The 22,849-nt window shown below is 42.4% G+C and overlaps 1 protein-coding gene across 4 annotated transcripts; it reads left to right on the forward strand.

Moving 5' to 3' along the window:
- Nucleotides 1-819: 819 nt before the first annotated feature.
- Nucleotides 820-22,793, forward strand: LOC100679542 (titin). Of its 4 annotated transcripts, none has more exons than XM_016984893.3 (18): nucleotides 820-1,696; nucleotides 2,489-4,201; nucleotides 4,472-6,216; nucleotides 7,072-13,792; nucleotides 13,883-14,125; nucleotides 14,232-14,474; nucleotides 14,550-14,780; nucleotides 14,901-15,149; nucleotides 15,268-15,462; nucleotides 15,533-16,027; nucleotides 16,349-16,549; nucleotides 16,634-19,500; nucleotides 20,225-20,431; nucleotides 20,626-20,742; nucleotides 20,835-21,092; nucleotides 21,186-21,302; nucleotides 21,387-21,458; nucleotides 21,539-22,793. In XM_016984893.3, exons 2-18 carry the CDS (start codon nucleotides 2,746-2,748, stop codon nucleotides 21,620-21,622), a joined length of 15,501 nt encoding a protein of 5,166 aa, XP_016840382.2. In that variant the 5' UTR covers nucleotides 820-1,696; nucleotides 2,489-2,745; the 3' UTR covers nucleotides 21,623-22,793. The 4 variants fall into 4 exon arrangements, with proteins under 4 accessions (XP_016840382.2, XP_016840381.2, XP_032455579.1 ...); XM_016984892.3 differs by having other exon boundaries at nucleotides 820-1,438; XM_032599688.1 differs by having other exon boundaries at nucleotides 1,446-1,696; nucleotides 2,492-4,201.
- Nucleotides 22,794-22,849: the final 56 nt, after the last annotated feature.

The raw sequence follows: 22,849 nt of genomic DNA on the forward strand, positions 1-22,849 counted from the left end.
GCAGCAGCAGCAGCAGCCTCCAAAAGTAGTCGAAGGTCGGGCCCTGCTGCTGTTCACGCGCCGCACAAAACGACGTCCCGCAGGAACCTTCACCGCACCGCGCTCTCGTCGTTGATTTCGTCAGCGCGGCGACTCGAGGTAAAAAGCAACGTATGTACAAGATATTATGTATATATATGTGGGAATGCGATGTATATATTGCTGCACCATGCGCGCGCGCGCGACCGATTGCAACGTTGCCCGACGTCAACCCGGCCGGTAAACAATGGGCAGACTACCTATGTATGTATACTGTATAATCCCCCTTTCTGCTATACATATATAGGCACAAGCTCGAAAAGCCGGCGACTTCGGTTACAGCTGCAGTAAAGCGAGCATTGCAACAACAAAAAGAGAGCTGCTCGTGCAGTACGCGAGTACGAAGGATGACAACAATAAAAAAAGAAAACAAGCGTTAAGTAACCCGTTCCCGGCGACCGCGGTTCATGTTTATATAACGCGGGTATCCAAGAACTCGCGGGGCGTTTCGCAAACTCGCGTAACTGCACGATAATCGCGCGAGTTGATTAAGCAGTAGCATAGCATAGGTATGGATAGGTAATGTGCGATGCGTTCACTGAAGAAAGAATAAAGCATCGCGACGGGCGCAGGCATCAGCAGACGAGACCCGGGAAAACGAGATGAACGGCAACGTCGCCGAGTCGGAGAGAGAGAGAGAGAGAGAGAGAGAGAGAGATTTCATTCCGCAGACAACTGCGCGTTCCCTCTCTCCGTCTTTCTTGCTCTCTTACGTATACTCACACAAACGCACGCAGTCTGGAAATCTCCTTGCGTTCGGTGCTGCCGTCTCGCCGCGCAGACGAAAGGAGATTTCGTGTGAGCCACCGGCAACCGTATAGTGGGGGGAGAGAAAAAGAGAGGAGAGTGACTGCTGGTATAGCGGCAGCAGCGGCAGCAGCAGCAGCATAAGCTCTCTCGCACACTATAGCACTCTCGCGGCAGCGAAGCAACATGGCGATGGCTATCAGCGGCGCGCTCTGAGAGGGAAAACACGCGGCGGCAGCGACCAAGTTGCGACGGATCGATTCGCTCGTGCAGCAGCCTGGTCTGGAGAGAATAATCGAACGCGCGCGCGACAGCGTCGTCGATCTCCATGTAGACTCAGTCCTCGCTGGCGAGCCGCTGTAGAGTCCCTCGGCCAAAGAGAGAGATATTGCGCCGCCCTTGCGAGTCGCGGGCGAGCAGAGAGTACTCGAGAGAGAAAGAGAGAGAGAGAGATAGAGAGAGAGAGCTTTCACCTAGGAGTCGAGGCGACAAGCATCGACCACCTACTACTCGTCGTACTTGTATCGCTAAGTATATACGTTGCGCCAGTGCGGAGTGCTAACGAAGGAAAGCCACTTCGCCGCACAACACGCGGACTCTATTGAGACACAGAGTAAGTAGATGAAGAGACTAGCTACTGTGTGTGCATGATTTTGTATGTTCGTGCGGTATTTCGGAGAGTGCGTGCTTCGAAAGTTTTTTTCTCTCTCTCTCTCTCCGTCTTCGCGAAACAGTCCTCGCGAGTGTCATTTTTCTCAATTAGCCCCGCTCAGCGTGTACGAGGTAGCTCGTGTCGTGTAGCCGCTGATGCAACGGATTGGATCTCGAGCGGAGGAGGCAGTACATGTATAGGAGCAACGCGCATTTTGAGGTTAGAAGAGACAGCTCGCACACACTGCGCCGCTGCCCTCGCAGCTCGTACACTCTCGGTCTCTCTCGCGGATTTCGATCTGCCCTTCGTCGACGCCTGCAGCCAAGTGACTCCCGAGGGAGTGGGTATAGTCGCATAGCTTCCGCTGTAGCGGACGGTGTTCTACGTGCATAGACATATACTTATAGGCATAGGTACACTGTGTGTCTTGGCCACAGTGCGGAAGTGAACGACGACTCGAGGGTGAGAGAGAGCGAGAGAGAGCGAGAGAGAGAGAGAGAGAGAGAGAGAGAGAGAGAGAAGCGGCTGCGCGTGTTGTGTGCGAAAAAACGAGATCGGGGGAGAGCGAGCGAGAGAGAATGATACGGTGCGCGCAGGCTAAAAATACGATGCAACGCCGTCTCTGCTGTCGCTTCGCGTTATTCACACGTCGTCGTGAAAAGCGGAGTCGTTGAATCAATCGCGGAAAAACGACTTGACTCCCGGTGCTCCGGAACTTCCTCGCGTTCGGCCGTGTGTGTGTGTGTGTGTGTGTGTGCGTGTGGCGTCGAAACGTGATCGCGCCTACGCGGCCGCGCGCGCAAGCCTGCAAGCCATCAGCAGCTCCACGGGAGCCGAGAGAGACAGACGGCGGCGAAATATATCGGAGCGGGTGCGCTAGCTGATATAGATAGACGGAGACGGCGCGAGTGTGTAGTACGCGTATATCTATAGTGCGAGAGAGAGGAGCCGCTTATGTACGAGTGCTGGAGACTGCGAACTAACGTCTGCCGCGCGTTTGTTTTGTTACAGCAGAATCACGGGCTCAGGACGACAATAATGCGAGGGCTCGCCAGCAGCTGGCTCGACGCGGCCCTGTGACAGACGACGAGAGCGACGAAGCCGAGCCAGTGCTGGAGCGACCAGGACGCAGCATGCCGTAAGCGAGCGCGTCCTCGCGAGCTCGGGCAAGAGAGAAGCCGCCGCCGACTGCTACTTGTGGGTAGGAGCGCCCAGCTCTGCCCTGAGCTTTCCTTGGGCCACGCTCAGCTCGAGAACAACGCTGTGTGATGAGTAGCGGCGGATACCGTGGTCGGGGCTTTGGACAACGCACGAGGCCGACCGCCAATGGGTTCGGCGGACCCCGTTTCTCTCACCCCAACGTGAAGCAGCAGAACCGCAGGGGCAACAACGGCAGACCCGCTGACGGCTGGGACCGGGGTCCCAACGACCGGCCCTACCAACCATGGCGGCAGAACAACCGGCCCAATAATCAGCAGCAGCAGTTCCAGAAGTACCCCAGACCCGGACCGTTCCACTCCGAGTGGGACAGGACCAGCTCTAATGACAGGCTCTCCGACAGATCCCAGGACCGCTCTGACAGGGACAGAGACAGGGACCGAGACAGGGACAGGGACCGTGACAGGGACAGGGACCATCGCTCCGATAGGGACAGCAGGTCTGATAAGTTCGACAGAGATGGCAGACCTTACCAGAATTACCGGGGTAGGGGCTACAACACCAGGGGAGCCAACCTGCGCTATCCAGGCCCTGGCAGGCCGTACTCCTACTCCTCCAGCCGGCGATCCCCCTATCGGAGTGAGAGCCCATCGCCGCCTCCTCCTGAGAAGCCTCAGGAGCCACTATTGGGATCCGAGGAGGAACGTCAACAGAAGATAACAGAGACTGCAGCTAAGCTCAAGAAGTCTCTGTCGTGTATCACAGAGGAGGAGAGAGTGAACTTTTGGGAAAAAGATTTGGGAGTGGCAACCGTTACCTCAGGTACGGAAGGTGTATCTGGCAATTCTGCCACTACCAAAGAAGATTTTGCCATTGGTGTGAGTGCAGGTATACCTGAACTGAGGCATGATCCTCCGGAGTTAAAGTTAACCGTCGATGACATTAAGGACATTGGCCGTAGAGATGACTCTGCCAACAAGGTTGATTTTAATGAATTTACCTTATCTTCTAAGGAACCCTTTGATGAAGAGCATCTCATAGTGGACAGTGTAGGCAATCCCGACATGGACGATTACGGGATGACCTTCGATGTGTTGGACACTGATTTCGGTGCGGAACACACTGTGGCAAACGTCGAGGAGGTCACGTCGTCGGCTCCGCTCGAGGACCCTATCGATTTCGATAACGTCATGCACATGTTGCAGGCGGGCAACAGCGTCAGTGCCAGTGAAAAGTCCCAGGACAGCATGGATAAAGAGAGCATCTGTGATTCCGCCGAGGGGTCGTCGAAGCCGCGAACCAAACCTACGGCGACGACGAAAGCGACCTCGGACAAAGACGACTCCCCATCCAAGCTGTCGTCAAAGTCGTCCAAGTCAGATCAGAGCTCTGAGCACACCTCCTACTACGATCCCAGTCACAGCACAACGAGTACTACGACCACGACGACGGTCACCACGACGACCGGCGCGACGACCATTGCGATGTGTCCACCACCGGTCGGATTCACGACGACGAATGCACCGACCCTGGGGTACACGCCTAGGCTTTCGACGCCTTGGTCTGGTAAGAATTCACGCTTATTCAAACGTGCGAAAAACTTTATTTGTAATTCCCTAAATTGCTCACTATTGCGTGTGAAAATCATATGTACTAATACAACTAATACAACATAGTTGTACTATGACTGTTATATAATAAAAATTATGATCCTTCTTTATAAAACTATTATATAAAGCAATATTCAAATGCTTGCCATTGTAAATATTTTTTCAAGTAATCATTCAATCTAATTTAATAATCATAATAACTAATTCGAAATCGTTTTCCACACAGAACTGCCGACAGACTTCAGCAAGCCACCGCCTGTTATACCCGGAAAAAAGAAAGGATCTAGCACGATTGATCACAGTTTAACCAACAGTAGTGAAGTGCTCCAACCTCCACCGGCTTTCGACCCTCGCAGACCCATAATAAGCAGTGTTCCAGAGAAAGAGGAAGTGCGACAGCCACCACTTATCTTTGACCCGCGACTCTCGATGACCGAGCGTTCGTCTCTAATGCTCGCGAGCCGCGAACCACCAATGTCGATGATGCCCACCTTCCCGGCTTACGTGCCACCGGTGCAGATGGGCTTTCCACCGGTTCACCCGTTGCCTGTTCCAGTCAGTCACACGGCACCGCTGCCCGTACCGCCCATTCCAAATCCGGAGCCTATACCTCCGCCACCGTTCACCGGCAGCAGTACGCTAACGGCGCCTCCCATGCCTACGCTTAGCTTGGGCGACGATGATGGACTGGAAGAGATGCAGGAGGCAATGGAATTTGCACAACAACTTATGAGCATGAACGATGACGCGCCAGAAAAATCTGTTCCCGCTCCTGTTGCAGATGTCCCCACGACCATTGCACCTGTGGCAGCTCCGATTATTGCTCCAGTTGCCGCTCCAGTTGCCGCTCCTGTTGCCGCTCCTGTTGCTGCTCCTGTTGCCGCTCCAGTTGCCGCCCCAGTTGGAGCTTCAATTGTCGCACCAGTGGCGGCACCAGTTGTCGCGCCTGTGGTAGCTCCTGTGATCGCACCCATAGCCAGTACGATCGCTTCTCTAGTCGTGGACCCTGCGACTTTGGCGGCAGCCGCTGCCGCAGTCGCTACAGCGCCCATCTCGTCATCGACTTACCAAACGACGGACTCTCTGCATCAGTCACCGCTGGTCACGCCGATCATTAGCATGACGGCAACGGCTCCAGTGTCGACAACAACATCCACGGTTACTGCTACCCCTACGACGCTGGGCATTGAACCAGCTACTCTTGAGAAGGCAGCACAAATGATCCCTGGTATGGACATATTGAAGATCTCGCAACAAATACTTATGGATAAGCATACGACGGAGGACCTGCTACGACACACCCAGCTGCTCAATAGCGCCGAAGTAATTGCTAAGACAACAACGTTGCCTTTGGCTAGTGTACCATTGACGCTGACGAGTAGTACGCTTCCTCTTGTAGCAGGAACCTCTACTGTGCCGCTGACGGTTCCTGTGCTAGGAGCCGTCCCCGGGACCAGTATCCAATCACCCAGTGAAATTGCAATAGTTGCTGCCCCAGTGAAGCACGCCAAACCAGTGGAAAAGAAACCGAAGAAGGAGGGCAACGAGGCATCCTGGAAGCATCGCGTCATCAACAGGTTCCTTAAGATGAGCAAAAACGAGATTCGCAACATGCTGAATCACTCGAGTCTCAGGAAGTTCGATATTGCTATGAATCGCCTGGTGAAAGAACAAAAGAGCTCGATTAACCAGGAAATACGTATCAACGAAGATGAACGTATCAGGGAATACGACCGAGAAGAATTTATGAATCAGTTAAACGCCATGCTGGATCCTAATGCCACGGTGGATATTCAAAATTTGCCTACGGACTTTATCCACCACCTCAATGAAGTACTACAGCTGGATCCGTTACAATTTGAGGGAAACCAGACGACAACTACGACTTCGACGGTAATTACTCAGCCCATACTCGTTGGAGAGCAGGTTAGCCTAGCTGACCTCGGAATCACAACTACTCTGCAGCCTGAGGTTCGTAATAGTGTCGGAATATACTCTTATCTTCTTTTACATTAATTAATATGCTTTCTTTTATGAATAGGATAATCAAATTTTAATCACAACGGATTTTAATTTCTTGGGAACATTTTTCACAACAATAGAGAATCTAATTAAAAACCGAAAGTATACTTGCATTGCAACGCGTTTGTCATTGAAAACTCATTCAACGTTTCTCTCTTTCTTTCGCGGAGCGATCATCCAGCGCGCTCATGCGATACTCGCATCCGCAATTCTTGCCACTTTCACTGCACGCGTTATTTTGGGAATCGATCTATTTGCAACGTTCTCAAACCGGCGTCGAAAATATATTTTTTTTTCAGCATCGATCCAATGCCGCGTCAGCGCTTATCTGCAGATCTCTCTTATAAGCATCTCGATCGTTTTTGCATTGTTTGTCGTCGCATCGCAGACTCTAGTTTTTCTTTCGATGCAAATTTGAGAATGTTTCAGCTTTTTTTGCATAAGGACAAACGTTCCGTTTAGATGTTAGCATTTCGTTGAATATTAATGCTTACAGAAAATGATTTACATAATTTCGATTTCGAATTGTAAACATCCGTTAAGTGCTGCGAGTGTATGAATGCATGGTTTCAATGGAAGGTGAAGCATTGTTTGAAAATAGATTAAAGAGCAAGGGATGATCTGGTACTCCAGACCGAATAATAGCTTTGACGTTTAAAAATAAAATTAGCTTATAAAATTTATTGGTTCAATGAAACGTAAATAACCTTGAACTTTGGCAAAGTCATAAGTAGTGTCCAAAGTTGAAAATTTTTTTGATAAATTGTCTTTAACTCTGCTTGATCGATAACGTATTTATTACAGGTACAGGTACAGCACCCTACCTATGCGCACGAAGTCGTAAACGAGATGCCCGTACATCATGAAATTCGCCGCAAAAAAGAGCCTAAGGTTGAAGCCCCGGTCCCTCATCACAAGGAAAAGCGGAAAGTCACTGTCAAAGTCATTCGCGACGAACCACAGAAGAAGGCAGCGGCCGCAGCAGCCGTAGCTGCGCGTCAAGAATCTGTCAAACAACGCCAAGCCATAAAACCAGGTAACCATCTCTATCGCGCACATATGACATCGACTGCCACTCAGATAGACACAGAATATAATCAGTACACGGCAACGCAGGATTACATTCTGCGCGAGCATGCCAAAGTAAACATTCCTAATGAGAAGACCGAGAACCCGGTAGTCAACATGGCTGACATTGATGATATTTTCTCGGCGGGTATTGCCAAGGTCAGGCAGGCCACAAAGCCACCCTCACCACAGCCGCCCACCAGCGGTGTGGCGGGTAGGCTCGCCAGCCGTATCGACCGAAACAATAAGGCTGCCGAGACTCACCATCATCATCACGAACAGAGAACCTTTAATCTGGACGATATCTTCTCAGCCGGCATTGCGAGAGCCAAATCTGGAAATTCCGCTGCGGCAAGCACAACTGCAGCGGAGGACAGAGGTTCTAAGATCACAAATCGCGAGGTCGCAGATTTTGGAACAGACGTAGTGGAACGATGGATGAGAAAAGAGCGCGAGCACATAGACGCATACAGAAACCTCACTAAAGAAGAATGGGACGCCAAGTACGGAAAGACAATGGACAGAGGAGAATTCGAGCGCGAGCTCGAAACCACGTTCAACGAGTTTAACAAAATGCAGGCGCTCAAACTCACAGAAGATACTGAGCCAGCAGCACCCGATCATGCCAGCAGAGACTCGTCCAACAGCGAGGATGAATCAACTTCCTCGTCATCTAGCGATAGCGAAGATGAGACCTCCTCGGACGTGACTCAGCTGCTTAAGGTCATCAAAGAACGCGAAAAGATCGCCAAGAAGAAGTCTATCAATGAAACTATACGAGATGAAGTTGCTGCGGAGATCGAGCGTAAATGGCGAGAAAAGAACAAGCAGAAAGAACGCAAGGCGAAGAAACGGGCTCGCAGAAAAAAGGATAAGAAGGAGAAGAAGAAGAAGCACGGCCGTAAGAAACATAAGAAGCGCTCCAGAAACAGCGACTCAGACTCCGAGGATGATCTGCCTACAAAGCTGCTTACTGAAGACGAGATTAAGAAAGAGGTGAAAGAGGAACCTGATATCGCGCCCGAGGTAGCCGCCACTTTGGCTGTCGTTGGCGGCCGTACGGTGTTGTTTAAGAATACACCGTCAGTCCGAAAAACTGGCATTGCAAGACCATACCCTCTAAAATCTAAAACTCAAATGAAAATGTCTGGAGAAATCGAGCATCACGTGAGAAAAGTTACCTTCTCGGACAAAGTGCTTCTACACGATATATCAGACAAAACTATAGCAAAGAAGGTAGCAGCAGAAGCCAAGGCTAAAGCTATGGCCGTTACTCCAGCAGCTATAATTACACAGTCAGTACTGAAGAACTCAACAGCAGGATTGAAGACTGTGAAGACAGCGGTTAAAGCAGCTCCGGTGGCTGCTCAACCTGTTACTAAACTGGTTACTGCAAAAACAGCAACCGCTCTATCTTCAATTGTGACGACACAGGCAGCTACTGCAACGACAAAAACTGTGACTGCTGCAACTGTTAAAACTAAGGCTGCTGCAACTGCTCCGAAGGCAACTGCAGCTGTTGCTGTTGCTCCTACGAAACCAGTAGCTGAGAAAGCAGTAAAAACACCTGTAGAATCTGCTGCTAAGTCAACAGTAACTAATACGACGGAAGTAACAACGGTAACTTCTATCAAAATAGCCGAAGTAGCAGCACCGGTAGCTGCAAAAACAAACGAGCAACCCAAGGATTCTGAAAGTGAAGTTCTTAAGAGCATCGAAGAAGAATGCAAGCATAATTTGGAAACCGCTGACCCAGCTATCAAGAAAATCGTAGGCATCGAAGAAAAGACTGCTAGTCTTGAGTTGACCGAAACTGCCAGTGCTACCCCTGTTTCAGATACTGTTGCAGAAGCAAACGCTGAAAGTAAAGAGGCGACAGAGAAAAAGGACGAAAGCGAAACTGCTAGTACACAGCCGCATGATCCAAATAAGCCAAAGAAATTAGACATCAAAGCTTACAAAGCTCGATTACTCGAGCGAAAAAAGAAGGAACAGGAAAAACTCAAGCAGATTGAAAATAATCCTGTATCTTTAACTCATGATCTCCTCAACATTCCCACAAAGAAGCGTGTGATCGATAAACCACAACCAATTACTACTAATGACGTTGCAGCTAAACCCGAAAAAACAGCTGCTACTGCCAAAAGCAATGTCAAACCAGCAATAAAATTGAGACGCACTAGTTTGCAGGATGCTGCAAAAACTAAAGAGAAATCCTCGAAAAAGCCCGCTGCCGAGGATGCAGCCAAGGCGACGAACGTAGAGCCATCGAGTCCCGAAAAGTGTGCTGCTGGTCATTTGCAAGTAAAGTCGGATAAAACAGTCTCGGATAAATCGAAAAAGAAGAAAAAAGTTTGTAAAGCATGCGAAGCTGATGGTCACAAATTCAAGAATATTAAATCTGAAGGCAGTAGGGAGATGAAGCTAAAGTCGCCTAAGGATAAGGACGAAAAATCGACCGATGCAAATGCCGATGCAGTCGCTACTGGCACTCAAGTAAAGACTGTAGCTGGCGAAAAAACAGCGAACAACATCAATGTTTTCGAGTCTAGAGATCCACGATTAACTCATTCTCATGCCGCCCAAGTTCTTGCGCCTAACGTCAGTCTTGTGGTGACAGATGCAACAGCTTTGATACCAGTTGACAGCAGCTGCATCGAGACCGAAGTCGTCGATACGCCAATGGAAATCGTAAACGATGTTTTGGTAGCCGTGCCTGCAGATGCAGCAGCGGTCGACCTTCTAGGGCCGATACTTACCAGTGACGGATTGCCTGATACAGTTCCGGATGAAGAAATCAACAAGTACATCGATATCGGCATCGACGAGCTTGGTGGTACCGATAACCCCTGCTCGTTGAAGGACCCGTTCTTCGAGAATGCGACCATAACTGAGGAGGACGAGCTCAAAACTGATGGCATATTTACCGTCAATGAGATCGAACTATCTAGCGAATGCGCCGCTCTCGAAGTCGAGGCTATTAACCCGATTGACAGTGCACTGCAAGACGTGCTAACTGACGCAATCGTGACCACAGGGCCAACCGCTGCGTTCGTCGACGTACCAGTATTTAATCCACCCGACGAATCCTCGAACAAGTTGCCTTCTAAGATTTTCGATCTTGGAGAGACTTCGAGCATGGATGCTTCGTCTACTTCGAGTATGATGCAAGCAACTGTTTCGAAGAAGAGCAATGTTTTGGGCGAGTCTGGGGATGAAGTTATCGACGAGGTTGACGGTGAAAGTTTAGACGTAATGATAAAGGACTTTGTTGACGTGATCACGGAAGAATTCAAGGAAAGGGAGGAAGCACGAAAAGCCCTTGAAAAAGAAATGGAGGCAAATAAAGAAAACATAAACAAAAATGATGAACGCGATGCTTCGACAAATCACGAAGATCTGGATGATACGAAAATCATGGACGAAAGTATCGTTGGTGAATCTGTGAAAGATGACGTAGTAAAAAATCTTGAAGTGGAAAGATTAATTGTAAATAATCGAGAAGAGAACAAAGCAATTGTTGAAGATAATAAACCGGAAGCTGGATTGATGGAGCAATCGAACGAACTGTCGAATTTGTCAGATGTAAAAACTATAGATGAAGTAGAGGGTTCTAAATCTCGTGACGATTTTGTGGGTGGTATTGATGGATCTCAAAGCAATAATGATAATACCACTTTTCCTTCTACGGTTATGCATGATTTTAGCAATCTTGAAAAACAGTTGCTAAAGAATGAAAATCAAATAGAAATTTTGGCACCAACTAAAAGCGACAGCATTGAGGCATTTATCGTGGAGGACATTTCCCAAGAATCAACATCTTTGCCAGAACCACCGGTTAGTCAAGTGATTACTACTGAATCGGAGAGAAATGATACAATGAATCTTTTGCGTGATCTACAAACTTATCAAGGAAAAAGTGCAGACAATACTCAAGAGGCACTCAGCGCTGAGCAAGCTAATGAGCTGTTAGACTCTCTGAAAGTTGATTCTACAGATAACAAGAAAGACGAATCCGTGCCTGAAAGTGTGCCAGTTAATGTAGTGCCAGAGCCCGTGAAAAAAGTGTGCGAGCCGATGTACGAAGATATTTCAAATTCACCAAATCCTCACTTAGATTACGAAGTCTCTGAAAACTACAAAGAACCTCTAACTCAACCGAAAGAAACAAGTTCTCATGAGCCACGCGAATCAAAAGAAGATTCAGGAAGCGTATCATCGGCATTAGAACTGGACACGCACTACGATGACCTTCTTATTTGTAAACCGTCGCCTCGGCCTGTGACTGAACAAAAGCCCGAGCAAGAACTGGAATCTCCACTCTCTCCGGAGCCGGAAGAAACCATACAACCCGATGACATCCAAGACATCGAGAGCCTGCTGAAACGTCCTTCCCCACCCGAGTTCGACAACGAGGACCTGCTCTACCACGAGAACAATCCCTCGCCAACACCGAACTCGGACGAAGAGAACGACCGCATTCTGAAAAATCCTTCGCCACCACCGGCTGCCGAAGATATCAATACAAAGGAATTCGAGGAGAACAAAGAAATAGCGCCAATCGAAGAGCTAGTGCCGATTCTCGAAGTTTTTGGCGACCCGAAACCCGAGGAAATACCCGAGTTGCTGGCTTCCGAGGCCGACATGCTGGAGCAAGAAGTCCCGATCGCTGTCGATCTCAACGACCCGATCGAAAAGTCTCTTCTTCTGCTCGACTCAGACGCCAAGCCAGACATTATCGACGTGACATCGAGCAAACACGTGGTCGGCGTTGCCGCCGAAACTTTCGAACAAGCCGGTAAGTCAGAGAGCGCGGCTACCGACGGCGCGCAGCCTATCACAAGTTCGCTGGCCGTTGGAATGGCAACAATTACGTCTCCGCGGGCTCGGCCCACCATGATCTCTGAAACAATTTTAAAAACTCCCATTACGATCATACACGTGCACAAAGACGGCAGCAAGAAGCTCAACCTGGTCGAGATGCCGAGTTCCCTGGTGACGAGCGTCAACGCCGAAGCGAAACAATTGCTGAGCGCCAACGAGAAGGAAACGACATCGACTCCTGAGGTCGAAACCGCCTGTGTCGAAGACAAAGTGCACTCTAACGTTTTTGCGGAAACAGAGCGCGGACGGGAGTACAGACCTGCAAAAAGTGTAAATAAGATCAGTGATAGCGCGCCAGCGACGATGGCGGGTCACGTGGAGGACAAAGTTTCGCCGGCTGCTCCAAGCGACAGCGGTGCGTCGAAGACGAAGGAAATTCGCACCGACTCCAAAGTTGAGGTAATCGCCGCGAGTGACGATGTTGCGGCTAGCGTCGAGAAAAGCGAGGAGAATATCGCCGAAACTGTGGAACATAAGGACGAGAACGAGGCGCCAGTGGAGGACGAAATGTCGAAGACGAGTCCTACCAAGGTCACAGTCGAGTCCGAAAAGCAGGAGCCCTTTGTTCTGTTGGAAAAGTCCGATAACGTCGAGCACATGGTGAGCGAGATGAAAAAACGCGATCCTGATAAGAAACTACATAAGATACACAAGAAACAAAAGACAAAGCACAAGCATGCTCCGGCTCAGATTCCAACTACGATGGGCTTAGCAAACCTCATGAATATGAACATTGTCAATCCAAGTCCATTGAACACGGCTGACAGTGTGACCGCAAGACTGATTGAAATCGATAGGATTATGATGTGTCTGTTAAATGAAAAGATGACTCTGTATCAAAGAATGCAAACTGAAGGCTTTGATTCGGGCAGTAATAAGGATGGTAACGAGCCCAAGTATTCGGCGGCAAATGTTATGCAATCACAAATGATGATGATGAATCCACTGGCTGGGCCATCCAGCATGGGATCAGCTTTTAGTTCTTTTCTGACTCCCATGATGCCAAACTTGATAACTAGCCCTCTGTATGTACATGGAAAGAAGCCCTCGAACGATGCTTCTGAAGATGACACCAGCACTAGCAATCAAGAAGAAAAAACTCCGGAGAAAGTCCACAGTCGTCACAAGAAAACTAGTGTGAGCGAACAGGAAACAGATAAGTCTGAACATAATCGTGAAAGTAGAAAGAAGGATAAAAAAAGTAAAGACAAGAAAAAGAAAAGAAAGAAGTCCAAGGATCGATCCAGCAGCAGTCACAGGCACTCAGCTTCAAGAGAACAGTCTACAGAAAAATCAAAATCACCTCACAAAGTGACACCTGAAAGCAAGGCTGTTAAACTGCATAAAGAGTCTGCTGAGCAGATCAAGGTATTAAACAAAAGTAGTAAAGAAAGCAGTGCTATTAAAACTATTTCACGGCCAAAAAGTAGACTTCAAAAGGCTTCGAAAGATTCTTCTAACGAATCTGAATCTGACATTAATCCAGAACATCTGTCTAAGTCTGAGACTGTATCTAACAAATCGGGTAAAGATTCTGATGCTAAAACAAGCCACAAAAAGAAATCAACCGCAGGTAAGAACTTAAAATAATAATTAGAATATTAAGCTTACTTAATGTAATACGTTTTTTTAAATGTACACTAATATTTTGTTATTTGAGCAGCTGAATCCAATCAATATTCTCCAACTAGAAAGGATAAATGTGCAAAACATAAACCATCAACTAAATCAGATAAAGATGATGAGAAAGTCATTTCAAAAGATTCATCTGATGATTCTGATGTTGATTTAGCAACTAAATTAAAATTGAATATGAAACAAACAGCTCGTCCTAAGAGTAGAGCTAGTAAAATTTCTAAAGAATCTTCTGACAGTGAAGAAGACCAAAAGCAAAAATCAAATACAGGTAAAAAATTCATAATCATGATAAAAAAATTAATTTGATCTTTCAAAATATTTTGCAAAGATGTTAAATAGAAATCTAAATTCTAATTGTGATAATACTTTTTTAGAACCTGTACGACCTAAAAGTAGAATAGGCAAAATGAATAAATCCAAAACTAATAAAAGCAAAGAAATTTTGGATTCCGATGATAATTCTGATGATGACAACCGACGAAAACGTAGTCCTAGTCCTAAGAAGATTGCACGACCAAAAAGTAGAGCGGGTAAACTTTCAAAAGAATCAGTTGATAGTGATGATGACGATAAGAGAAAATCTGACTCTGAATCTGTATCTAGTCGTGGAAAAACAGGTAAATTTTTTTAATGCTATAATTTGTATACTTATCATATTTTGATACGCGAAACTTACCAATGTTTTATTGTAGAAACTAAGTCTTCTCAAAGGCCAAAAAGCAGGATTGGTAAAACCATCAGAAGCAAATCAACAGAAAAATCAAAGTCTGCAAAAGTTAAAGATAGTGATGCTGAAATGGAAAGTGAATCAATACAAAGACCAAAAAGTCGAGCCAGTAAATTTTCTAAAGGATTGTTGGATAGTGAGGATGATGATAAAAAGAAGTCCGACTCTGAATCTGTATCTAGTCGAGGCAAATATGGTAAACTATACATTTTCACATTTTTAAATTAATATATATATATATATGTGTGTGTGTGTGTGTGTATATATATTATTTAAAATTTGTATGTGTTTAATATATAAATGCTTTTATATACAGAATCATCTAAAAAACCAAAAGGCAGAATTGGAAAAATGGTTAAAAGTAAATCACCAGAGAAATCTTCAAAGTCTATAATAGATAAAGATAGTGATACTGAAGATAATAGTAATACACGCAATACTAGTCCTAAACTAGCCCATAGGCCAAAAAGTAGAATGGGTAAATTTTCAGAAGGATTGATTGATAGTGATAATGATGATGACAAAAAGTCTGATTCTGAATCTCTATCTAGTCGCAGCAAAACGGGTAAATATAAATTTTATTTTAATTATAATAGTTTTAGTGAAAATCGTTCTTTTTATTAAGCTAAGTTGTATAATTTGTATCTGAACTTTTAATTTAATCCACAAATTAATATTTATAGAAATTGAATCTGCTAAAAGACCAAAAAGCAGAATTGGTAAAATCATCAAAAGTAAATCACCTGAAAAATCTTCCAAGACGTTAAAAGTTAAAGACAGTGATTCTGAAATGGAAAATGAACCAGTGCAGAGACCAAAAAGCAGAGCAGGTAAATTTTCAAAAGGATCGTTGGATAGTGGAGATGAACATAAAAAAGGTAGTGTGATTAAAAAAAGGAAATAATTTTTAATACTTGTACTCAGAAAGTAATAAAACGTATGTTACAGAAATTGAGGTTTCTCGTCGACCCAAAAGTAGAGTAGGCGAAATGATTGCAAAACACGAAACTACGAACAAATCTGATAAAGAATTGGGTAAAAAATCAGATGATGAATTAAAGACAGATGCTAGTACGCGTAAACATAGCGTTAGTCCTAAACGACCGTCTCGGCCAAAAAGTCGAATGGATAAATCCTCCAGGGACTCTTCAACCAGTGTCGAGGATGAACAAAAGAAGAAATCAAAGAGTAGATCCCCAGAGAAATTGTCCCAGGGAGTCCAGCAAAAGTCACCTCAGAAAAGGCAGGAAGACGCTCTTAATGAGGTCTCTGAAATTAGCAAAGACTTTACTGTTGATGGTGATTCTGAAGTTGAGGGTATTACACGATCTCGTACGACCAGTCCTAAACCAATTTCTCGCACGAAAAGTCGAGTTGGTAAAGATCTGAAAGAAAAATCGGGAAGTGATGATGATTCTATAAAAAAATCCAAGGATAAATCAGGTAATTTTTATTTTATTTGTATATATATATATTTACTAAAATACATACAAGGCTCAAAAGGTCCTTTAATATAAAGATACTTTCAATGCATATTTATATACCCGCGAACCTGAAAACAGTAAGAATAGGATAAAATAGAAATATATTTTAAAAGTGTATACTGTATGTGTGTGTGTCAAGTTTACTGTTTGATAGCCATATATTATATTTTTCATAACTTGAAGTCATTTTAACTTAAAAATATTATTTCCGACCTCTAGTATACTTCAGCAATTTATTAGCATTTGTAAAGTAAAATAAATTTCTTGTAAATTTTTCCAGTTGATGTGACTATCAAACTATCCAGTAAAATAGAAAAAGATACTAAAAACGAAATCGAAGATTCGGAAGATGACTTAGAAGTATGTAAAATTACAGACAAACAAGATACGATTTTATCAACAGAATCTCGCACTAAAAGTCGTGCTGGTAAAGGCGTTAAAAGTGTCGATAAGAAAAAAGATACTGCTGACGGTGCTCAAGGTGAAATATCAAATAAGGGCAAACTTTTGATGTTGATTTTCATGAACAATAATATATTAATAATAAAAAAATTGTTTGTTTCAGAACCTGTTTCTCGACCAAAGAGTAGAGCAGCTAAAGCAATGAAAACTGATGAACTCAAAAAAGAGCCTGTCCAACGTCCTAAGAGCAGAGCAAAACAGGCACTTAAAACCAAATCAGCAGCCACTGATGCAATTAAATCCATTGTAGAATCAAAACCAAATTCCGAGACTGCTGTGCGAAGTGATACAGAAAAAGTGAAAGATGGACAAAAATCTATTATCTATTCAGATGATAGTACTATGGACGTATTCGATCAAACATCAACTCAAACCAAAACGTCGGGTAAAGGTTTGGCACTTCTAGAAGAGTCACTTAAAAAAGAATCCAAGATGAAGAAACAATCACTAAAGTTTATATTAAACCCGCAAGATCCAGCAGAGGAATCAGAGCTATCTTCACTTGATGATGAAGAAGAAGATGAATCAATAGTACGAACGTCCAAAACTAAATCGAAAACTAAGGTTTCAGAAGAAATCTTGAAGCATGTTGATGAGGCTATTGATGCTGTTGTTATGCGCATTAGAAATGAATTGCTCACACCGCAGAATGATAAAAACGAAGTTGTAACAAATGAGAAAGCAAACAATGATAAAAAAGCTGATTTAACATCTGATAAGTCCAGTGAAGTCACTTCCGAAAAGAAGAAAGACGTTTCAAAGTTAGATGATTTGTCGGAAGAAGAATTAGATTATGAAGCCATGGGAACGGACGAACTGGAGTCTGAAAAACCTGTAATTGAAAGTAACAAACCAGAATCAGTCACAAAAATATCAAATGACAAAGATTTGAAATTATCTGAAAAAGATTCAGCAAAGAAAACACTAAACGAAAAAGAACTTCCAACTGAAGAATTGCAAGAACACAATGATGATAAATCTATAGCTGGAGAAGATGTACCTGAATTCGACGATTCTTTTACTTACGAAGGTTCGCCATACGTTGTTTTAGACAAGATCGAAGATACCGGTGAAAATGAACTCCCTCCAGAAGAAAATGTCTGCAAAGAAGATGTAGTTACAGCGCCATTCACTTATGAAGGCATGCCATTACCAAAGGAGGTTGTAGACAGCTGCAGTTCCTCTGTGGGAAGCGCTTCGCCATTAGTTGTTGACGCACCTTTAGAAACTAACAAAGAACATGAATCAAAAAAGCATGTTGATAAAGAAACGAAAAAAGAAGATATTGACCAAAGTCAAGTAGACATAGTTCACACAAATAAAATTGAAAAAGATGTCGATAATAATGTTAGTGCCATACAGAATGATGCTGATAAAGTGATCTCAGATGAGGAATCTGAAATCGACGTAATAACGGACAACAGCAGTAAACCTACTGAAAAATCTGATATTATTCGTAAAGACAATGAAGCAGAAGAAACAGGGGATGAGATAGAAATTACAGATTCTGAAAAATCTAAAAAATCAACTGAACAAGAAACAGCCAAATCTTCTTCTCAAAAAAATGCAAAGAGAACTCGTAAAGAATCTACCGATACATCAGAGTCATTTGAGAAACCCCAAAAGGTAAAAGGCAAAAAATCTATTGAAGATAATGATAAACAGTCCAAGAAATTAATAAAGTCTAAAGAGTCCATCAACGATAGCGCATCTGAGGAATCATCAAAATTGAAAGAAGTTGACAGTCAGTCTGATCTGTCTGACGAGGAAGAGGAGAATTCCGAAAAAACGACTAAGGTTGGAAGAGGTAGAAAACGGAAGAGATCTAATGAAGAGAAGCGGCCCTTAATAACAAGAAAAAGACATTCTCGAAATGTAGACGGAAAGGAATCTGCACCGAAACGTAAAGGTCGTCCTCCAAAAATTATCGAGGAAGAAAAATCCGACGATGAAGTTCCTGTACAGAAGAAGATTCGAGGTAGACAATCTACTAAAAATCGACAAATTGAAATGCAGAATAAACGAAACGCAAAGAGAAAACGATCAATAACGGATGAAGAAATGAGATCATGTAAAGTTCGTATTGTAGACTGTAAATATACTTTGCTTCGTTGCAATGTTAATCCGAGTGTTTTGCGTAAAGAGGGTATATCAAAGATCAGAAACTTGAAATCGGCTCTTTCAGGCAGTAAAAATCTTAAACATAAAGAATCCAAGGCAGAAATTTTGAAGCAAGAAATCGGTGTCGATCTTGAAATAGAAGCTAGTGTAGAGAGTAAAAAGAAGAATGCGAAACCCATTGTCAAACCAATTGAAGAAGAAATAGAGAGAGAAATTCCTAAAGATTCTCCAAAAAGAGAAACTAGCGTTGAGAGTTTGAAAAAGAAAGAGAAAAAACAACGTTCTAAACAAAAAATGGATGTAACTGAATCTAAACAGAAAAGCTTGCAACGTAACTCGAAAGAAATGGAAACTTCAGATGATAACGAAGAAGAAGATAAAGAATCGCATTCAACAAAAGCTGACGAGAAAGAAATACAGTCCACAACCACACCACTCAATATCGGAGGCAATTATAAGATCGAGGAAATTACAATAGATGATAAAGAAACAACAAGTTCTTCTGAACCGATTGACAACGAAGACATCGTAGAAATCCCAGTTTCTAATGACGAAGTTATAGAAATACCAAAAGACGAATTAACCAAAAAAGTCCGATCAAAAGAGATCACATCTTCTGACAGCACCCATTCCATTTCAAATACTTCTGCCGAAGAAAAGAAAAGTGCAACTCTGCGAGAAAATGAGTCTTTAATGGCAAGTGCCCAAGTAGTAGTGCAAAAAATGGTCATGTCCAAAAAAATATCCAGCAGCGAGACCGAAAAACCCAGTTCAAGTGTTGAGGCAGAGGAAAACAAACCGAAGAGGACTTCTTACACCAATCACAAGGGTCCAATCTTGAATATTAAGGTAAAGAAGACATCTGGCAAGATAAAAAAATAATGTAGCAAAATAATAATATGACAGTGACTAACTTATCACTGAATTTACCAATTACAAACTTTAATGCTTAACTGAACGGTGACGAACTTTAATTAAAGAAAACGAAACCGAACACAACTGTGACAAACTATGAAAGCGATTAAAGTTATAACTGGATGTGATATCTCCAAAACCTCATTTAGAGTAAAATATAAAACCTAATATAGGTTTATAAAACTTAAATGTTTAATATGTAATATAATGTTGTTTCTTACTAAGTAGAAATTTTGCAAGCAAGTCTTTATTTGACGTACTTAAAGAAAAACTAAAAGTTATATTTTTTGTTTCCTTTTCAAAAAAAATTCTTTTATGTTCATTTTGACTATTTGTAGATCGACGTTTTAAATTACGAAGCATGTTCGTAGTATAGTTTTTAATAAAAGTTCACGAGTTTGTAGAATTTCCAGCTTTAAATCATTATAAACTCCTTTATCCTTATCCTTTTAAACAGAACAATATTAACATTTAGTAAAGCCGTAAAAAAAGATCAGGAAAATTTCGCAGAAATTTATCAGCTTGCGTAACTTTTATTAACAGCAATTTAAAAAAATTAACAAATAGTTAATAATTTGGTGACAAGCAGTAATTAACAAAAAACTTGGAATTAAAATTAAAAAACTTGGTTCGATGAAAATTTCGCACGGTATTTTAGGTTTTTGAAGACACATTTTTGGCGGCGAGTGAAGATGGATCGGTTTATCGCTATGAAATTGCCACCAATACTCTATTAAACATCTTCAGAGGTCATTCTGCTCCTGTGACATGTCTTTGTATAGCACGTTTCGATGCTGGCGATACTAAGAAAGAGCTGCTTTACTCTGGATCATTAGACAGTAGTCTTCGCTGCTACAATATAAGGGTAAGATTTTGGTATTTAAATATAAATATAGTTTTAATTAATCCATTAAGGAAAAATTACTATTTTATAATTATTTAACGTATGACTATATAAATATGAAAAAATTAATTATCTTTATTAACGCTATTAATAATTATTGTTACATGATTAATTTATGATTCCTATAAAAGACTTAAAATCAATTTATTTTACAGACTAGTTTAGAAATGCAAGTAAGCGAGGTAGGAAGCGCGGTTCAGTGTATGGACCAATCTTGGGGTACAATTTTTATAGGCACCAAATCTGGAAGTATATCACGTTTTAATATAAAGGTATAATAAAAACGATCATCATGAATTTTACAAAAAATTAATTGTACAATATTCAGTTTAATCGATTATTTTATAACTTAATCTTGTTTTAGTCTGGCTATCTAAAACCAGATTCCATTCAGTGTTCGGAGAAGTCCGTAATGGCTCTAAAAGCGACCAACGAAGGCGCGAGACGAGTGCTTATAGTAGCTTCTCGTAATCAAAAATTAACTATCAGAGACGCTGTTACGGGACTCGTTTTACGTACAATAAGCGGACAGAAAAACTACACTATTTACAGTCTTTTGAGGGATCACAGTTTAATTTATTGTGGAACCAGTAGTGTATCAATTCCAGTTTTTGACTTTATTGTGAGTAATACATATGCATATTTACAATAAGAACTTAAAATGTGAATTTTAGACTTTACATAAAAAAATTCGGTCTTAATTTTCGCGTTACAGAGTGGAGAACAATTAGTACAATATAATGCAAGCGTCGGTATTGTGTGTATGTGCTTGACGAAAAAACTTCTTTTTGCTGGATGTTACGATGGCAATATTTACGTGTTTGACACGAGGGTAAAATATACAATCCAGATAATTATATTTCGAAACATATATGTATTAATTCTTAAAAATAATTAAAATTTCATTTTTTTACAGACTCACAATCTTGTGTGCAGTATACCCGGACCTGGAAATATGTTACTCAGTATGGAACTTGTTGACAGAAAAGTGAGATTAAAATAATTTTGATGTAATATCTTCATAAAAACTAAATAAAATTCTAATGAATTACTATTTTTTCATTACAGATTATTGCAGGAAGCAAAGACAAAAATTTACATGTATGGGATATGCCGGAACAGGTACAGGAACTGCTGGATGAACAGTTGTAACGAAGATATCGCAGACAGTGAATCTAGTCATCTAAAAACTCTTCACAAAAAAATCAGTGGAAGAGAAATTTTAATCCAGCATCAACTGTGGCAAGAAGTAAAACTACTGCCGCATGTCGTATAGCTCGCAAAATAGCGGCATTAAACAGAAGTGGTTTTCCATGAGTAAAAATAAATGTGTATAAAAAAAGAAAAACATGAATATAACAAAAGGCAAGGAATTAATCGAAACCGATATTATAAAAATGTAAATAATAACGCACCATAGTGATAAACAAAAAACATGTACAGAGCAAAGTGTACAGATAGGGATCGGGAGGACGAATCATACTTTAAAGCAGTGGCGTAAACTATACAGTACGCATCTCGAGGTGCCCTTAATTCTAGCCAATGTAACTTTAGCAGCGATAAAATGTAATCTTAATCTATAGATTTAATTAATCGAGTTTAGAAATGTTTTTTCCTTTTACACTTTATCAAATACGAGGATCTGCACAGCGATCGCGGAACTGCGACTTGGTTCTCTCGAAATCGGATCCAAGCGTAGGAATGAGACTGAAGCGATCCATACAATGCAAAGTAACTGGCAGATCCTCGGTACGCGATAAATCGAAAGAACGGGCGATGTTACTAGGCCGTAAAAACGACGTTTTTATAAATGTCACTTTACTACTAAAAAAGCTTTATATAAGTTCTTTGTTAATACTTCGATTCATAAATAAAACAAGAAAAAGAAATACCAAGTAATTTGGCAGCGATCAATGATGTCGACTTGAATATACATAGTTAGTGGGTATGTTTAAAATTTGTCGTTTCCATTTACACTGTTTATTTCATAATAAAAAGTAACGTTTTTCGCTTCGACGTTGCGAACAACGTTAATAATAATAATGGAAAAAATTTGGCTTTGCATGAACTACAGCAAAGTACGAGTTTTGTAGTTTGCAAACAATCAATTTCGTCAAGATGCAATGACGGCATAATATGTGTATCCGAATTTTATACAGTTTAAAAAAGTAGAAAAAGAGGCACATTGTAGATGTGAAATGACGACTTGTACCATTTGCTCGTGCATTGTTGTATTTTATATAATGTAGTCGTTTAACTACATTATTTCAGAACATGTAAAAAAGATAAGCTAAATAAAGCAAAGTGATTTGTTTTTTTTTTATACATGACTTTTTGCTTGTTAGTAGTAATAAGTAGATATATCGATCAAGCAAGATG

Source organism: Nasonia vitripennis, chromosome 4 (assembly GCF_009193385.2).
Source record: "Nasonia vitripennis strain AsymCx chromosome 4, Nvit_psr_1.1, whole genome shotgun sequence".
NCBI lineage: Eukaryota > Metazoa > Arthropoda > Insecta > Hymenoptera > Pteromalidae > Nasonia > Nasonia vitripennis.